Source organism: Pygocentrus nattereri, chromosome 28, assembly GCF_015220715.1.
Source record: "Pygocentrus nattereri isolate fPygNat1 chromosome 28, fPygNat1.pri, whole genome shotgun sequence".
In the NCBI taxonomy this organism is placed as follows: domain Eukaryota; kingdom Metazoa; phylum Chordata; class Actinopteri; order Characiformes; family Serrasalmidae; genus Pygocentrus; species Pygocentrus nattereri.
The window spans coordinates 8,885,955-8,905,869 of NC_051238.1; the positions used below are offsets into that span (position 1 = coordinate 8,885,955).

At 42.6% G+C, this 19,915-nt stretch overlaps 1 protein-coding gene across 1 annotated transcript in view; it reads right to left on the reverse strand.

The window, feature by feature from the left end:
- Positions 1 to 19,915, reverse strand: part of plxna3 (plexin A3) — a 239,305-nt gene that overhangs the window by 104,101 nt on the left and 115,289 nt on the right. Inside the window, exons 6-8 of the mRNA XM_037535912.1 lie at positions 6,049 to 6,172; positions 5,360 to 5,516; positions 3,228 to 3,327 (exon numbers count right to left, since the gene is read on the reverse strand). Coding sequence (XP_037391809.1) covers positions 3,228 to 3,327; positions 5,360 to 5,516; positions 6,049 to 6,172 — 381 coding nt within the window. The remainder of the gene's footprint in view (positions 1 to 3,227; positions 3,328 to 5,359; positions 5,517 to 6,048; positions 6,173 to 19,915) is intronic.

The window sequence follows — 19,915 nt, forward strand, 5'->3', positions numbered from 1 at the left end:
AGTTGTCTCTCAACATTTGACTTCTTATTAGGGTGTAATCAGCTTCTCATTTGCTGGGACAATTTGAACAAGAAGCTGGTGAATGAGAAGCTGGCTACAGCTTTTTGACTTTCTAGTGTATGACAGTTTCTTATTGCAAATTAAACACATCAGGAAACCAGCTGAGTGCTTCTAAATGCAAATAAGTGCATTTGTCTCCAAATTACCGATGTTCATCTTAAATCTTTCTTTATTTTACTTTTACCAAAATTATTCTGCTGTGGAGTCACATGTTGATGACCCCAATTTAGAAGGTTGTGCCACTCGACAGGGAGTAAAGGAACCACATGTGGCTCCAGAACTGCATGCTGGCGACAGCTTGTTTGCTACATATGGTAGCAAGTTACTTTTAGTAAATTTTCTATGTGAATTCTACAAATTTCCAAATTCCAATTTAACCTCTGAAACATGCACTCCTAAAGTTGCCAAAAGTTCTGTTCTGAGATTTTGGACCATGCCTTCAATATATGGTGGTGGTACAAAAAAGGAAGACTGTGTGATTGAGAGAGGGAAAGAACTCAGCGGACCTGGACCGGACAGTGTCTGGATTGAGAGATAGGACTAAGAAACAGGGAGGAGATGGGGTGGTGCTGAGGAATGTGAAAACGTTGTCATGGGAAAGTGTAGAGATGGGAATTTATTAAAGTAGGATGGGTTTCAGTCAAGAACCTCTCCTGAAAGTTCATAAAAGTCCATAATAGAACCACTATTCGTTTCCTAACGCACCTTTTAATGGATGTTCCATATCAATTAGCATTTTACCTAGAATTATATATCCAAGCCAGAAACAATGGCGGAACCTCTACATTTAAGGCTGTAGGACTATGGTTCAAGAACAGGGTGCATTCATGCCTCTCTGACCATTCAGTATCATGTGTGAATCGGATCGGAGCACAGCTGTGTCCTGCACCTCTGGCCCCACGCTCTCCACATGGGGCCGCTCGCTCTCAGTCGTCAGCAATCATGGCTCTGTGTTTGGGCCAACCTGCTTGGGCTAAGCGCTGATATTAGGCCTAGCAGCGTGAAGCTGGAGTACACTCCAATTACCCAGCCTCCACTCACACCTCCGAACCAATTACCCTCATTTACTGACAATCTGCAGCAAGGGAGGACTTTTTTTCTACCATAGGAGTGATTCCACAGTGCTGGTACAGAGCCTAGCTTTCTTGACCAAGGATATGATTACTAACATTTGCAAGGGTGGTGGCTTTTGATATTCTACTCCCTCCTGAGTGCCAAGTTTTTATCCCCTGTGGGGATGTGCATTTCAGACGTATTACAGCGAGGCCACATCTCTGCATTTACAGTTGAATGATGTACGAAATGAAAGCAAACATCAGATAGTTGCTTGTCAACAGAGTGGATGTCAGCACTGTCAGCAGCAGAATGGGCTACTTTAATTTTGGAAGAATGGTCTGGTTGTCATGATGCGTTGCTATGTATTTAAGCACGCTACATGGGATCTCATTGTGATGGGCAGTTTGGTGGCTTAATTACGAAGCTGACGCCAGTATCAGTCACCAAAAATGAAGCTGAGTGTAGGGGATGACAATATGGATAATGACGAACTTGAAATTATTTCGTAATTCGAGTTAAGTCTAAGTCACAGATATCACTGTTAGCAACAAAAGCTTGGTGTAACTAAATTATTTCTCACTAGTAACTGACTGAAACAGCTAGAGAAATTCTTTGGAAAGTGCTGATTACAAACTTTCAGTCACTACCATGGCATGCCAAGTCCAGGTTAGGGGAAACAATCTGCCCCAGCTGGAGGAGTTGAAGTATCTTGGGGTCTTGTTCACGAGTGATGGGAATCGTGAGATCGGCTGCAGGATGAGACAGGCGGCAGCAGTAATGTGGTCACCAAACTGGACTGTAGTGGTGAAGAGAGAGCTAAGCTATCAGGCAAACCTCTCTGTTTACTGGTCGGTCTTCATACCAGCCCTCACTTGTGGTCATGAGCTGTGGGCAATGACCGGAAGAATGAGATTGCAAATACAAGCAGGGAAAATGACCTTTCTTTGCAGGGTGGCTGGCTACACTATACTGGATAGGGTGAGGGGCTCTGTCATCTGGGAGGAGCTCGGAGAAGAACAGCTATTCCCCCATATTGAGAGGAGCCAGTTGAGGTGATTCAGGCATCTGATCAGGATGTGCCCTGGACGCCTCTTGGTGGGGGTTTACCAGGCACGGCCTACTGGGACGAGGCTCCAGGATCATCTTAGGACCCACTGGAGGGATTATATCTCCAAGTTGGCCTGGGAGCGCCTAAGGGTACCCTGGAATAGGCTGGAGGAAGTTGTGGGGAACAGGATCGTCTGAGATTCTCTGCTCTTCCAAGTGTTACTGTGACCCTATCTGGATTAAGCAGTTTAAGATGATGATCATGATGATGATGATGAGATACTACCACATTTGCGTTTGTAAATAGAAGAGGAAACATGTTATTACAATTTGAATTTGGTGAAATTCTGTTGAGGTTTTTTAGAAAGAATAAACGTCCTTTGCCAAGGTTTTGTCATTTCTTGACCATGAAATAAGTGAAAAAACTTGGAGTAAGTAACTCACTTTGTAATTATACATATGTATGCAATTATATTTAAGTAGTTAAGCAAAACAACAGTAAAAACTTGATTTCTAAGGGTTAAACGTAGGAGAAGATAACTCATTATACAATGGCAACAAACTAACATGTGTAGCTTTAGGCACTAACTATTTAAAAATGGCAAGCCAGTGGGTTCAAGTTTGCTATTCTGCAATTCTGATCTATTCCTTTGACATTTTTATTTAGGCAGTCAGGCTATGCAGATGCTGGTGTCAGCTCCATTTTGATTGTTTTCATTTTTATATCAGCTGAAACTCTCCACTTTGTGCCCTTTAGGCATTTTAGGAACTCTGAGACCTAAAAAAAAAATAAAGCGGTAAACTCTCACTATACAGCAAATTAGGCCAAAACTGTGAAAAGTTTTTCTCTCCTCCTCTCCGGAAGAACTGTAGTTTTGGAAAGCGGGAGTTTTCTAGCGACAGCAAATGAAATAGTCAGATCCCCTGCTATTTGAGATTATGCAGAGAGAGTGAGCACAGACGGCCACTGAAGAACCCCAGAGAGAGCCGCTCTAAAGCAGCAGATTTGCTTTGGTGGTGAAAGCTCGTCTGCTAGCCACAGAAAAAACAGAGTCAGGACTCACGATTGCAGGACACTGCAGTTATAGAAGACGAAATCAGTGGTGATGAACTTGAGCCCAGTCTCCTTGGACTTGAGCGAGAGCTTGACCACTCGCTTATCACCTGCATGAAGGAGACAGAAAAAAAGACAGAGAAAAGAGGTCAGAGTGACCAATTAGTACAGGAGGAGACCAAGCAGGACTTCATACAGCAGGAACATAGTGATTATCCTCCTACCTGCACATAATTTCAGCAAAGTTCGGAACTCTAATAGGTTTGATTGCGAACGCATTTATCCACTTCCTCCATCTGCAAGCGGAATGCACTTACATTTCCAAACTCGACAGCCCTTTGCTTCCACTAATGACTAAATTTCTGGCCATCCAATTATACTTGTGTGCCTCACTTCACCATAATTGGCATAATATTTCCATTTGGACATGCCATAATTGTCATTAATGGGAATATCAGGCTTAGGTAGAAGTCTAAAGGTTACTGCTAGTACATTTGTGTTCTTAGAGTACATTTAAAAAATAAATAAAAACCTGGGATGGAGTTTCAGGAACATTATGATGAGCATCGCTGGCCTTGGATATTTTATCTAGCATTAATGGGCTTGGAAACGCGAACAAACAGTGCTCTCTGATGACCCTTTTTCTAAGGACTGCTTACAACCGAGTAGTAAAATTAACAGTGTTTAAATTAACACCTACAAAGTATGTTTGGACACAAGTGTAAATATACAGCACACACTGGAGATCCATTTTAGGCAGGTGTCAAATATACTATTGTCTGATTTCACCCCCCAGCCACTGGAGAGTGATAATAGCACCATGGTTGTGGTGGTGGGGGTGGCTTATGTTGAATAACTCTGAGAAATATCTGTTTACGCACTACCAGCATACCATCCGAGGGATATTTGCAGCACCTCTCACCAAAACAAATAATATGGTAACTCCACAGAGAAGCCTGCCTAATCACACAATTACATCTGAGCAATATTAATAATAATTCTTGACTCCTAAGAGTTAAGCAGGCATGTCAAACTGGAGAACTTCTGGGCCAAAAAGCTGCAGAAATGAGAGTTTACCCTCATCTAACAGTCTAGTTAATGAAGGAATTGCTAATTAGCTAATGAGCTGCATCAGGTGTGTTTAATGAGACAGTCTACGGAAGTCTGTAGCATTTTGGCCCATTAGGACTGGAGTCTGATACATGTGAGTTAACGGGTTATCTCTAACTCCATCAAACCCTTTACCTCCAATACTTCTGAAGACTTTTGCAAAGTTTCCTTTAACTCATTTACATCTGCCAGTAGAGGATAAACAGTGTATAAATCTTAACACTGGCCAGAGAAAAATGGATGAGTGCGCAGAATCAGAAGCATGAGCCTTCTTTTACTGTTGGATATACTGTGCTGTTTACCAAGGGAATGACCTCTTTCAGAGAGCAGTTCAATCAGAGTAATGATAAAATGTCAGTGATGTGCAACTTATAATCTTATTCATGCATGGTCTTGTTCTAAAAAGTAGTTTGTGACTAACTAAATAAAAATGTACATATTTCAGGCTTTGTTAAGTCACATTCTTTACATATAAAACAAATACATAAACGGTTTTAACAAACTGCTACTAAAGGAGCAGATTAAATGGCTGAAATCACGTTTTTGCATCAGCTTTGAAGGGTTAATCCAAGTAACAATAACGTGACACTATTCAGGCATTTTCTTGTTCAAAAAGTTTATACAAAGGTTATACAAAAATGAATAAAATATACAAATCATTCCATATTCATATTAACAGGAAGAGCAGACTAAATAGGAGACATTTAAGCAGTTAATAATATGTAAGAGACAAGCATTACTCAAAAGCAGGGTTGCCAGTTGCCAGTGTTTGACTTGGTCTGCTGAAAGTTACCCCATCGTAATTATGTATTTGTAAAATTTGTATTTCCAAAAGTATTTGGTAGTATAATATATTGTAGTGTTATTAAAAAATACTATCTGAACCTACCCAACTTCTTTATTAGTTCATTATTTTGTCTTTTTGGCTTAGCCAACCACAGATGGCAGACAGAAAGTTTGTGCACCCCTGCTCATGAGTGTTGGACGTGCATTGAGAGTGTTTGGTGTGAGTGCTCGATCTGCATGTCCTACCGTATCCATGCGTCAGCGTTGGGACGTCCCGCAGAGATGGGGACATACAGAACACCTGGCCTTTAGGCAGCACCTCTCCTGGGCTTTCGCTCAAATCCTCAAAAACACACGTCACGCCCACCGACAGGTTCGGCACGTTCGTCACCTTAACATTCAACTGTGAGAGAGCAAACACATACAGATGGATGTGCACACAGAGAAATGACCATGAGACTTCATAACAAAAGCACTGTTTGATCCACATAAATAAAAAATACGGCTGAATCAAACAGAATCACTTTCTCTGTCACAATATTTCCAGCTCTGGCAATAGAGCGTCTAGGCAGATTCATTTGGAGGTTTCATTTAAGCAAACATTACACAAGATTAAAGTAATATCCAGGCAGACATGCGCTACATCTAACAATATACTCAATAACAGTCTATAAAGCCTGAAGGGCAAAAAAGGTTCAAGCCTGCGGCCCGACGTGTTCCAAAGAGCCTTATTTTCTATTCAGAAAACAAATGTCTGCTTTTACTGACTGTTTATCACCGGATTATATGGGGATCAAACTATACAGCTGCTTGTATGTTTAAATAAAAACTTGAAAGATAACTCTAGATTAGGGCTGGACAATACAGAGGCTGACAGAATGTTCACAGCACATAAAAAAGCGATGCTTTGGAAGCAACAAAAAAGGCTAATTCACCTGAGTGGAGGCAGCGGTCACAGACATGTTCTGGGGCGTGACAGTGATGTCTACACACTGTTTGAGCTCTGTGTTGAAGCGTTGAGGCACCTCCCATTTCTGACAAGCTTCCTTCCTGGAACACCTAAACAGATATTCAAAGCATAGATTAGACTCCGGAGTCCAGGACCTGCAATCACACAACAGCACTTGTTTACACAGCCCCGCAAACCTGGTCATTTAGTGCTTTGCACCTACGCTAAGTTGAAGGCTTTTATCTACCAGGGTTTATACCAACCCTGATTTTCCTAAACACTGGATGTTGCCCAGTCTAGTCTGGGGATAAACGGCACCATCAACGTTGTTTCTATATTCCTAATTCCGTTCAGTTTCTGGCCTCAAAGTCAGCTTCTCATTTGCCAGCTTCTCATTCAGAATTTCCTGTTCCACCTTAAATGATGCAGCAGTTACACTCTGGCATCTCAGGCACCATTTAAGGTGAAACAGGAAAATACAAACAAGAAGCTGGTGAATAAGAAGTTCACTTCAGCCTTGTAAGAAATCCAACATTGAGAGACTTTTTAGAAGAAATTATTCTACTTCTGAGGAAAGGTTTCCTGTCAGAGATGCTAGGAAAGTGGCTATAGCTAAGCTAAAGCTAGCTGTAGCTAAGCAAAGCCTGCATTGCAGTTTGTCTGCATTGTATATTATATTTTTTACATACTGAGACATATTTACAGCCAAGATGGTCAAGTCAAAGTCAAGTCAAAGGTTATTTATATAGCGCTTTTTGCAACAGGTGGTGTCACAAAGCAGCTTTACAGAAAAATCAGAGTCTGAGCCCCCATAAGCGTCGCCAATGGTGACAGCGGCAAAGGTAGAGCAAGAGGAAGAAACCTTGAGAGGAACCAAGACTCAGAAGGGGAACCCACCCTCCTCTGGTCAGCACCGTGTAGATAGTAAAATGGATATAAAATGTTGTGGTTTGATTTTTGTTGAAAAGACAAAATGCTCCTCATAGCTGACCCCTGTGTTAGAGAATCCTAGTGGTAGGAGAAGTGAACCAGAAGGTCACAGGTTCAAATCTCAGGACTGACTGGGTAGACCTGGTTGCCCTAGGCTGGTGATGCTGTGCTGCCCCCGGAGTGAGCACAGTGAGGGAACAAAATGGCAAACGCCCCTTGTAAAATCAATGAAAGTATAGAACATAATAAAAAAGACACAATCTATGGAGAGTAAGCTCCATTACTTGTTTGCTACATTAGCCTCATAACTCTAGTGCAAAAGACACCAAACACGTCTTGGCTGACTGATTGCACTTGTGGTAAGAGGACAATTCTGTGAATGAATTTTTTTTTTGCTAAACTATCGTTTTAATTCTTGCGTACCAGGTCACCTTATAGATAAGCCTCACTGATCAGACGTTTTTGTTTCAGCCTCTGAACACTACACACTGAGCAACAAATCCTCGGTGCACAATACACCCAAATCAATAGCTCCCAACATCTCCAGCCTGGGTCAGGGACGATATTGATGATGTTTATGAGACGGCACGGTGGAGTCGCTCTCCTGCGCACGTCTATATTTCATGTTTTGTTTTTCTTGTGCCGTCTGTGAAGGCGAGTGGCCTGGTTTTCCCGAGAGCAGATACGCTGAACGGCAGCCGGATATTAAAACATTCATAACGCTGGCACATTTGTCAGACGTGTTAAGTGGAGTTAAAAGTTGCACATGTTTGTGCTAGGCAGATGAACTGAGGACTGCGTGTGCATCGAGGGGAGGCGGGTTACTGCAGGTTAATACTCGCAAATGGACCCAAATCTTTTTTTTTTCTCTACAGGCGCTTAGAGATGCCACAGCTTTCAGGCCAATCTGACCATATCTACTCATAACATATGCAAAATACAGCCTGTTTTAGTCAGCTGCTCCAAATGTGGCTGATATATCGACTGCTTCTTAACTGGGTTTTAACATAAATCAGTGTTAATTTACAAAAAAGGTCTTATTTAGTTTCAAAGTAATTGCAAACAGCTTATGTGCTTATTGATTGTGTGGTTTCTGACAAACTGTTCTCTACACTTTCAGACAAAAAGGTAGTAAACGGTCACTGGGGTGGTTCCCTCAAGGGTACATCTCAGTACCTTTAGCCAGGGAACATAATTGTACCATAATCCACTGAAATTTTCTAAGTTGTACTGAATCCACACACCCCGTCTCGTCTCCAGGCTTTTCCTTTCATTGTTCTACTTTAAAACAGCAGGTTTTATATGAATATGAATATTATTACTGGGCATAACTTATTTAAGGTACACAATTGGACCTTAAAACCACTGTTGTACCTTTGAGGGAACATTTACATTGTTTGTACCTTAATGAATGAAAAATGGACCTGCACAGAACCTTAATTACTAACAATGTACAGGGCAGTACAAAAGTCAAAGACCACCCTTCATTTATTTAAATACTAGTTAAAATGTGTTTTTAGGCATCATAAAAAGAGCAAATAAATACAAAAATAAATAAAAATCTATATACTCAACAGAAAATTACACTGACACTTCAACAATTAAATATGATATCTACTTTTTCAGTATTTAGTGTGTCCACACTTTGACTCTATGACAGTGTACGTTCTATTTGTGAGACTTGCTTTCAGTTTTTCAAAGAAATCTGCAGGGATATTTTTCCACAACTACAAAGTTCAATCATACAAGTGCATGCTGCTCCTCATGATCCAAGTGATCATCGTGTGATGTTGCGGTCTGGACTGTTGAGTGAGTTGAGTCCATTGTTTAAAGATGAAAACTTTAGGTGCTGTTTTCTGAGGGGCATTTTGGTGGTCTACCACGTCTTGCATGGTTGTTAGGAGTCCCATTAACTCTGAAGTTTGTAATCGTTTTTTTAACTCCAGTTTTGGAAACTCCTGATTTTTCCCACTTTTTTTCTGTAGATTTCAATACAACTGGGTGATCTTCTAATCTCCTCAGAAACACCTTGTAAAAACAATGTTTAATGGCTGTCTTGAGTGGAAATGAATTAAATGAAGAGTGGTTTCTTACATCTGCAAAGTACTGTACATCATATAGCTAAAACAGCAGCAGAGGCCATGTAGAAAGCCTGAATTTTATAGGTAACAGTATCACATTTGAGATATCTAAGACAGCCTAAATTTGATTTTGGCCTTAAAGCCAGCGAGTGAACATTGAGGACTTTGAGACCTTTTTGTAGTTTAGATTCAAACCTAATTCTCAGCATGTATTCGATGTAAGAGCACAAAATCTCAGTCGCACTGCAGAGACAGCAATGCTGAATCAACATATACTGTATGCATCTACCCAGTCTTGCCCGCAGGCCCTACAGCCACCGTGCGACATTCCATATTTTAATCTGATTCTTACTGCAGGAAGAGTCGGCCTCTGCAGTTTTCGGCTGATTTGAATTCAGCTGTTGCTCAACTGGGGTGCATCAGGATATGAAACTTTTAGAGCCATAGGCAACCAATGTCCAATTCCACCAGTATAAATATTTTACACTTGCTATGTTAGGAACAATCTGAGCAAAATAAACACGGTGCACCAAATCAAACAGGTTCATCAGTTTTGCTATGAAAACATTACAATAATTACAGCATAGTCACACCAGAATATAAGGCAGGGTATAATATCAAATACAACTGCCATTTAAAGTAAAAACGAGACAATTTCAATACAGAATTGATCCTTCTGTGCATCCTCACTAGATATATTACCCAAAACCAATATGTTAGGCCTGTTGGGAACAATACGGACAATGAAATCAGACAGATTGATCTGATTTCTATAAAAATATGTCCTCACTGGGCACAACAAGTTCTTCCATTTAACTGTAACACAGGGAAATGAATGCATTATCATATCTGCCCAAAAGGAATGTCAAAAGCATCATAACATCAACAATAAATAAAATAGGCACTGAATTCTGAAGTGAATCAAATATTATTTTGATTCTTGAACATGTGCTTGCAGAATGAGAATGGGCTGTTTGATTGTAAGTACTGAGAGAACCCAGATGAAAATGGTTCGTCAAGGGTTCTTTGATAAAGGTAATGGTTCCATATGGAATCATAAACAATTCGAGAACCATTGGAACACATAAATGGTTCTTTGCCAGGTCAGTATGATGGAAAACCTGTCGTACATGGATCTTTCAAGAACCCTTTTAGAAATGGTTCTATGTAGCACCAAAAAGGGTTCCACTAAGAACCTTCTTCAGTATCCTTTTGTTAAGAGTGTAGAGTTCTTCTATTTTCAGCAAAAAGGCCTCCCTGATTAACAGAGGTAAGACTGAGGAACAAGGACGTGGTGGGGTGTGAATACTTTGTCACAGGTAGTTGAAAGATTGAAACTTCAGAAGTTGGACATGAAGGAAGAGGAACTTCAGGCGTGGAACTCCTTCCAAACTTCATTGTTCTTATTTTAATACCATTTGTTTGGTATTTTCTGCCTGTTTCAGCCTAATACCAGTTCTATTAGATTGATACCACTTCTACACTATTAGTTTCAAAAATATGAGCCAATATCGATAAAGTATCAATGCTATTGTGCATCTATACTAATCCTTTGAGCGAGGAATGGGAAGAGGCAAAGCAATATGATGACATCACTCACCAGAGACTTCCTTTAAATGAAGCTCTCTTTTACCCTGCTAATGAACTGCAGGTGGGAGACAATGAAACGTCTCTTAATTTGAACCCAACGTCCACTGGGACTCTAACGATGATGAACAGAGCACAAATAAAAACTCAGAGATTCTGACAAGATGCAGGTTGCGCGCAGACGGTGTGCCAAGCTAACATCCGGCCACATGGAGTATAACCAAACACACGAGGGGAAGCGAAACCTCATGCCAGAAGCTCAGGTAAATCTGGGATTGTCTCAGATTTCCTAATCTTTCATCACTTACAGGAGAAGCCAGGCTGTGCATGCATGCGTGCGTGTGTGCATGTGTGCTTTTTCTTCCGCCATGCCTGCCTTTCCGAGGAACATAAAAGTGTTGCCAATAGTGTGGCTGCTGTTTTTCACTCACGACGCACGCTGCATTAATGATTTGTTTACTTCTAATTACATCCATATGTCTCAGGAACGAATGGGAGTGTGTTTAATTAAAGGAAACCGACAGTCAGGATGACTTTGTGTGTTCATCCACATTCAAGGATATACCACTCTCCTTTTTTTGGCTCCCCCACAAACCCCACCCCTCGTACATTTGTGAAATGAGATTTTGTCCAATTATGCCCCACTCCTCTTCCTGGTGAACTAGCAGTAATGTGATGTATGATAAGTTGCTGTTTTCCCAGGATGGCGCGGTCGTCTCCAGCAGCTAATGCAGAAAGACACCGTTGACCACATTAACAACAACACAGTGACCTACTGCCAGGGAACAATGTAATATGCCTACAAAGACCAGTGAGTTTAGTTTAAATATATAGCAGCCATCTCCAGTGTGACCCTCCAGTTCTGAGTGTCCAGTCATTCAGAACATGAGCTGATTATTGCACCTCAAAATATTATCCACGCAAGGTATATCAGGATTAATCAATTAGATTAACAAACATCAGCTGATATCAATACAGTACTACAGTACTAACTATATTCCCTATTCCAATATTTTAGGCTTGTTAGATTTACGAACTATTTGGACAATGAACACAGATAAACAAATTCTAAACTACAGTACTGAGCATAAGTCAGATACCATGTCAGTTTATTTCCAGTCAAAACAGCTCTTAAGAATAAGTTATTCATTTTTTATCAGGAAAAACATAACTCTCAATGTCTAAATATAATATCACATTTTTTGGTATATAGTTTGTCCATCCTTTGCCTTTACAGCTTCTATTCTTTTCAGGAGGCTTGCTCTCAGTTTTTCAAAGAAATCTGCATTTTCCCACACCTACAAAGCTGCTTGGTCGCACTTTCTGCTTTGCTAAATCCAGGTAATCTCAAACATGTTCAACAATGTTGAGATCAGGACTCTGGGATGGACAATCCATTGTTCTGCAAACACCAACAACATCTCTTTTTTGCTATTTCTTTTTCTCAGTAAGGCCTTCTTGACAGCTATTTCCATCTGACGTTTCCTTTACTTGTGCAGGTGGATTATCTTATATTTAGGATAGCTCTTGAAAAATTAAATAAATAAACATTTACTCAGTAGCTGTTTTCCCTGGAAATTATATAAATGCCACTAGTACAGAAAGATGCTGGTGTCCATATCAACAACATTATGACCTACCACTGGGGAGCTGTAAATGCTCTAGTGCAGATGGTACCTGAAGCTTAACACGTGCAATGCAAAGTAAACATTTTCTATGGAGGAATTAAAATCCTTTGGACACTTTAAGGATGAGTTTGAGAGATAATGCTCACTGAACATTTGTGGGGCGAGTTGGAGTGATGAAGCTCGACTGAACATCTTTGAACTGAGTTAGAGTGCTGAAAATCCACTGGACACTGGGATGAGTTGGAGTGATAAAGCTCCATTGAACCTTTTTGGGATAAATTGGAGTAATGGAGTTCCACTGAACACATCTGGGATGAGTTGGAGTGACGAAGCTCCAATAAACACTTTTGGGATGAGTTGGAGTGATAAAGCTCCACTGAACATGTTTAAACTGAGTTAGAGTGCTGAAAAACCACTGTCCGCTTTTGGGATGAGTTGGAGTGATGGAGCTCCAATGGAACACTTTTGAATTGGAGAAATGAGGCAATATTTGAACATGTTTGGGATGAGCTGTAGTACAGTTGTAATGCTGTAATCCAAATCTCATCTTCCAACATCAGTACCTGAGCTCACTCATTTGGCTGAACACACCCTTTTTTTAACATTGAGTGAAAACCTCTTTCAATTCTCCATTTTCAAGTTCATCATTTTCTTGTGGTGGCTCTACTAGAGACGGTCAGAAAAGTGATGAGACTCTAAGGTCTGTCTTATTCCTACATATCGGAAGCGAGCAACCAACCAGGCTCAGAAATGAACCGTTGGAAGAAATGTCAGACAAGCAGGTGTCTCACTTTTGCACATATAGTGTAGCAGTAAGTGGATAAGATGAAGGAAAAGGAGAAAGGGAGCAGGCAATAACCTTCACTGCAAGACCTAGATGTACGCTTTATCTACTTTCCTGACCTGAGTCAACCTGACTGAGCCCAGAGAAGGACAGTTGTATAACTGATTGTGTTTGAATGGAGTCATTCCCTTCCTGCAGCTGTCCATCTCCGTGCCCATCCCTCAGCTCCAACATTTCAATTTTCAGGAATTCTATTACTCTCCCTAATTCAGCGTCCTTCACATGAGACGAAGCCACTCTGTTCCAGCCATGGAGTATTGCTTACTTCTCCACTGGGTTACCTCGAACTCTTGTGAAAGTGATGAATCAGAGCAGGAAAGAAAATGACCAAAGTCTTAAGAAGATGATCCAAAACAGTTTCTTCTTTGAAAACCCTGGACAGACATTTTTCTCTGCAGGTTCCTGCAAGGTAGTGGGCTAAAAGCTCTTGGTTGGTTAAAAGAACGAGAGAGCAAAAGAAGGAGAGAAAGAACATAAGAGCGAGAGATCGATTGAGTGCATTAATTGATAAGTGCTAAGGACTAAGTGTCTCGCAGGGTCTGGGTCAATTGTCTGTTTGACTCTGATTAGTTAGGGAAATGCAAAGGAGCTCCACTCTGAGAGAAGCTTATTGACCGAACACTGTTTCTCTTTCTGCCTTTCAAATGCTCTGCTTTGTCCATTTCTGTCAGTCATCCGAGATCAAAATGTTGACCATCCCAAAAGCTGGAGGTTTCCCAAATTGAGTGCTTAATTGACCTATTCATGCTCCACCTACAAACACATTCTTTCTGGGTTTTGGACAGACTTAACAGAACACTGGCTGAAACCTCATTCAACCTAACCTACACTCTTTTTTTGTCACGATACCTCAACCTGTGTGTTATTCATTTCTAATCATGTTTCCTTTGCATGTGGTGAATAGGTCACAGTGTCAGGATAAATTACATGTCACTTCTGGCCATTGATAAGATAACATTGCTCATTGATAAGAATGTCTCACTAGCGATCTATGCTAAGAATTTGACAAGGGCCCCTTAAACGTATATAAATCTGCTGCTGGAGGAATTAAAGTGTGTGCATGTCCACACTGGCCATAAAAGGTATCAGCATGTAGAATCAGAGCTTTTACTGTTGGATGTACTATGATTTTGTTTCATTCAGAGGGCAATTAGGATCAGCAAATGCTTATTACTGATGAGGTTTATCAGAGTTACAATGAAAGTGATGTGTGACACCTCTATTCATGTGTTTGCCTATTATTTGTAGTTTGTGAGACAAACTTATTATCGCTTTCTTTGCATATCAAATAAATGCATCAACAGCAGCAAGTAACCAAGGTATTAACAGAAAAAAAGCAGATTAAATGGCAGAAAAAGACATGCCTTTGCACTGAGGTAACATTAGAATAGTGGTAAATTTCAATGTAAAAAGTGACTCGTCAGATCTACTTCAAAAAATTACTTCATGTGGTAACAAGTAAATGAACTAGTTTCATTCAACCTAAATAATTATTATGATTATTTCAAACAGTAAATTTTGAGTTGAATAAAACTAGTTCAATGGTTTATTACCACATGAAGTCATTTTTTAAGAAGATATGACGAGCTACTTTTTACAGTGTTCTTTTTAGCCTGCCTACCTTCAGTAACACAGTCCAGCTTGGTAGCCTAGCATGGACCTCAAGGTCATTTGTTCAATGCAAACATTTTAGTGAGCTAATGTCGACAATTTATGTGTTTTGGGAATTGTGAAGTTTTAAGTTTCCTTAAAATTACTACTTTGATTATTAAACAAATTCTAATTGCACAGACAAAGTTGATCAATAAAAGCATATTAATCCTCTCACTAAGGATGGGCCTTGATTCGTGTATGTTAGGGAGTTTTAGCATTGCAGGGTCTGAGCTAACCTCCTAAGAGTGAAGTAAGCTGATAAGAAACTGCAGAAACTGGGTTTTTGGAGGCTGTTAATAAAGCAAGAGTTAAATGGCCGTGAAAGGCCAAAAAATGAAGAAAAAAACCAATGTCATGTACGATTGGAGATAAGGGTGTCCAAGAGAAGTGCAGAGTCAGGATATAATGGGGACTAAGATGATATGTGACAAGGTAAACGGGAGGGGCAATTATTTCATCGCCCCCAAACAGGATATATAAAAGGGTGTTTTGTGATGATCTTTGCATTGTGGTTGTCTGGGAACCAGCTTATCACCTGAAGCTTAATTAAGAAGAGGGCCTTTTCCTTCCAAAAAGAACTCATCGACTGAAGTTTGTTTTTCTATTTCTTTTTACAGAATGCTTTTGTAGTTCTATAACCCTTTTTGCATACAAAATCAGAATATGTTTAGAACAAAAACTTAACTTAGAATAATTAGTTGAAATATAACATATGTCCGGACTTGGTGCGGAGGCCGAATCACTCTTAGTCCCGACAGAATCTAGGTCAAAAGGAAGGGTAAAGGGAATTTTCACCAAGCTTCTGTAAACCTGTATAGCATGAACAGATCAATTAAATTCTGAGTGTCCCTTGAAAAAGCAGGTGGCCGTAGTCTTTTGGCAATTTAACATTAATTTATAATTATGACACCGCATTACAATTAGCTGATAGGCCTGTGCTCAGTGATGGTTACTGCGATGGTTCCCAATGAATGTAAAACTCATTTATTGCTGGATTAAAAAAAAAAAGTTCATTTTAGTGATTGATTTCATGCAAACCACAGCAATGACATCATACTATTACCACAACTTTACTGTACTCTGTCCTATTATCCATCCATCCATCCATCCATCCATTATCTTCCACTTCTCCGGGGTTCGGATCGCGGGGGCAGCATCCTAAGCAATGAGGCCTAGACCTCCCTTTCGCCAGCCAGTTCCACTAGCTCTCCGGGGGGGATTCCGAGGTGCTCCCAGGCCAGCTGGGCAATATACTCCGAGTCCCTCCTGGATGACCGAACTTCTCACCCTATCTCTAAGAGAGAGTCCAGACACCCTGTGGAGGAAACTCATTTCGGCCGCTTGTATTCGCGATCTTATTCTTTCGGTCATTACCCAAAGCTCATGACCATAGGTGAGGGTGGGAACGTAGATCGACCGGTAAATCGAGAGCTTTGCCTTGTGGCTCAGCTCTTTCTTTACCACAACAGACCGGTAAAGAGCCCACATCACTGCTGACCCAGCACCAATCCGCCTGTCAATCTCCCGCTCCCTTCTACCATCACTCGTGAACAAGACCCCGAGATACTTACACTCCTCCACTTGAAGCAAGAGCTTATCCCTGTCCCAGAGAGGGCTCTCCACCCTTTTCTGCCTGAGAACCATGGTCTCGGATTTAGTGGTACTGATTCTCATCCCGGCCGCTTCACACTCGGCTGCAAACCGATCCAGTGAAAGCTGAAGTTCACGGCCTGATGTCCGCAATAGGACCACATGATCTGCAAACAGCAGCGATGTGACCTTGAGGTCACCAAACCGGACACCCTCCGTCCCCTGACTGCACCTAGAAATTCTATCCATAAAAATTATGAATAGAATCGGTGACAAAGGGCAGCCCTGACGGAGTCCAACTCTCACTGGGAACAAGTCTGACTTACTGCCGGCCATGTGAACCAAGCTCCTGCTTTGTTTGTACAGGGCCTGAATGGCTTGTAGCAAAGAGCCATGTACCCCGTACTCCCGAAGCACCTCCCACAGAATACCCCGGGGAACACAGTCGAATGCCTTCTCCAAATCCACAAAGCACATGTGGACTGGTTGGGCAAACTCCCATGAACCCTCTAGGATCCTGGAGAGGGTGAAGAGTTGCTTCAGGGTTCCACAACCAGGGCGGAACCCGCACTGCTCCTCCTGAATCCGAGGTTCGACTATAAGCCGGACTCTCTTCTCCAGTACCCCTGCATAGACCTTACCAGGAAGGCTGAGGAGTGTGATTCCCCTGTAGTTGGAACATACCCTCCGGTTCCCTTTTTAAAAAGAGGCACCACCATCCCAGTCTGCCAATCCAGTGGCACCGCCCCCGATGTCCACGCAAAGTTGAAAAGGCGTGTCAGCCAAGACAGCCCCACAACATCCAGAGCCTTGAGGAACTCGGGACGGATCTCATCCACCCCTGGAGCCTTGCCACCAAGGAGCTTTTTAACTACCTTAATGACTTTGGCCTCAGTAATGGACGAGCCTATTCCCGTGTCTCCAGACTCTGCCTCCTCACTGGAGAATGTGTCGGTGGGATTGAGAAGGTCCTAAAAGTATTCCTTCCAGCGCCCAATGACGTCTTCAGTCGAAGTCAGCAGCACACCATCTCCACTATATACAGTGCTAGTGGCACACTGCTTTCCCCTTCTGAGTCGCCTGACGGTTTGCCAGAATCTTTTCGGAGCCAACTTAAAGTCACTTTCCAAGGCCTCACCAAACTCTTCCCACACCCGAGTTTTTGCATTGGCGACGACTGAAGCCAAAGATCGCTTGGCCTGTCGATACCTGCCAGCTGCCCCTGGTGTCCCACAGGCCAACCATGCCTCCTTCTTCAGTTTGACGGCATCTCTCACCTGGGGTGTCCACCACCGGGTTTGAGGATTACCGCCCCGACAGGCACCAACTACCTTGTGACCACAGCTACAGTCAGCCGCTTCAACAATGGAGGAGCGGAACATGGCCCATTCTGAGTCAATGTCCCCCACCTCCCCCGATATCTGGTCAAAGTTCTGACGGAGGTGTGAGTTGAAGATCAATCTGACAGATTCTTCTGCCAGACGTTCCCAGCAAACCCTCACTATACGTTTGGGTTTGCCCAGTCTGACCGGCATCTTCCCCCACCACCTGATCCAACTCACCACCAGGTGGTGATCAGTTGACAGCTCACCTCCTCTCTTTACCCAAGTGTCCAAAACACATGGCCGCAAGTCCGATGACACGACTACAAAGTCAATCGTTGAACTGCGGCCTAGGGTGTCCTGGTGCCATGTGCACTTATGGACATCCTTGTGTTCATACATGGTGTTCATTATGGACAAACTGTGGTTTGCACAGAAGTCCAAAAACTGAACACCACTCGGGTTCAGATCAGAGAGGCCATTCCTCCCAATCACACCCCACCAGGTTACAATGTCATTGCCCACGTGAGCATTGAAGTCCCCCAGTAGGACAACAGAGTCTCCAGGAGGAGCACTTTCAAGCGTCCTTCCCAAGGACTCTAAGAAGGCTGGTTACTCTGAACTGCTGTTCGGTGCATAAGCACAGACAGCAGTCAGGACCCGTTCCCCAACCCGAAGGCGTAAGGAAGCTAGCCTCTCCTCCACTTGAGAAAACCCCAACATACAGGTGCCGAGTCGCGGGGCTATGAGAAAGCCCACACCTGCCCGTCGCCTCTCACCATGGGCAACTCCAGAAAAGAATAAAGTCCAGCCCCTCTCAAGGAGATTGGACCCAGAGCCCAAGCTGTGTGTTGAGGTGAGCCCGACTATATCTAGCTGGTATCTCTCAACCTCGCGCACCAACTCAGGCTCCTTCCCCGCCAGTGAGGTAACATTCCAAGTTCCAAAAGCCAGTTTCAGCAACCGAGGATCAGAACGCCAAAGCCCACACCTTTGGACACTGCCCGATCCACAAAGCACCGAACCCCTACTACTGCCCCTCCCATTGGTGGTGGGTCGATTGGAGGGTATCCTATTATTATGTTCTTTTATATGACAAAGATGAACCCTCATGTCGTCACTGTTTGTTATGCATGTGTTCAGGGTTAGGAACCATCTCAAAATTATTGGCTGAAAAAAAGGCCAAAAAAGCCAAAAAACCCTACTTCAACTGTTTCCCAGGGTTATTTTCCACATAGTTACCCGAAAAAGAGGACTCTTTTACTGGCACAGGCCTGTAAGCTGGCAAGTAAATTCCTTAAATTGTGAATCATTCTCCAACAACATCTTTCTAAATCATATTTAGCTCTTTAATTATTCCAAAGCAAAGTCAATGGGTGCAGCCAAATGGCATCTCAAAGCATCTTTTCTTTCACCGCTAGTAGTAAACCCCAAGTCTCCTGCACTTGGCTGCCACCAGCGCGCATGTGACTGTACAGTGTACAGTGAGAGAAGGTGGGGGAGGTAGGGGGGTTCTAAACGTAGCCATCAGGAGCCTGAGCTGCTAATAGAACATTAATGAAGACAGGGAGAAACTCTGGAGGCCTGATAAGCTCGTCTGCAGAGACCTACACGTTGCATCGTGCCACACACACACACACACACACACACACACACACACACACACACACACACACACACACACACACACACACACACAGCACCACTAAACCCACCAAATGGGACCGCTTTGAATCGCACTGCAAATCCATCTTCCAGTTTCCCCTCGTTGCCATGGACACAGACCATTTCCCAGGGTGCACTTTGCTTTTTTTTCTCTTCTCCCTCTCGTTCACCCCCCACTCCCTCTCTCCTCTCCTCTCTCGCTCGCTCTCCGTACTCCGGCTTGGGTAACTTGATGGCTGAAGCCTAAAGAGCCCTCAGGGAATTGAACACAAAGCCAAGACAACAACAAGTAGAAAGAGAGATGCAGGTCAAAGGAGTGTCTCTACCCCCCTTTCCAAGCCCCTACCCCCAACACACACACACACACACACACACACACACACACACACACACACACACACACACAGTCCCTCCCACAAAGTGAGCGTTCCTGCGTTTGGCAGGAGCTGTGTGAAATGCTATCTCTCATGGCAACGGTGTGCGATGTCGTCCCCGAGGGAGAAGGAGCAAGAGGCTACACAACATGGAGAAGCAAACATGTGGGCCTGCAGAA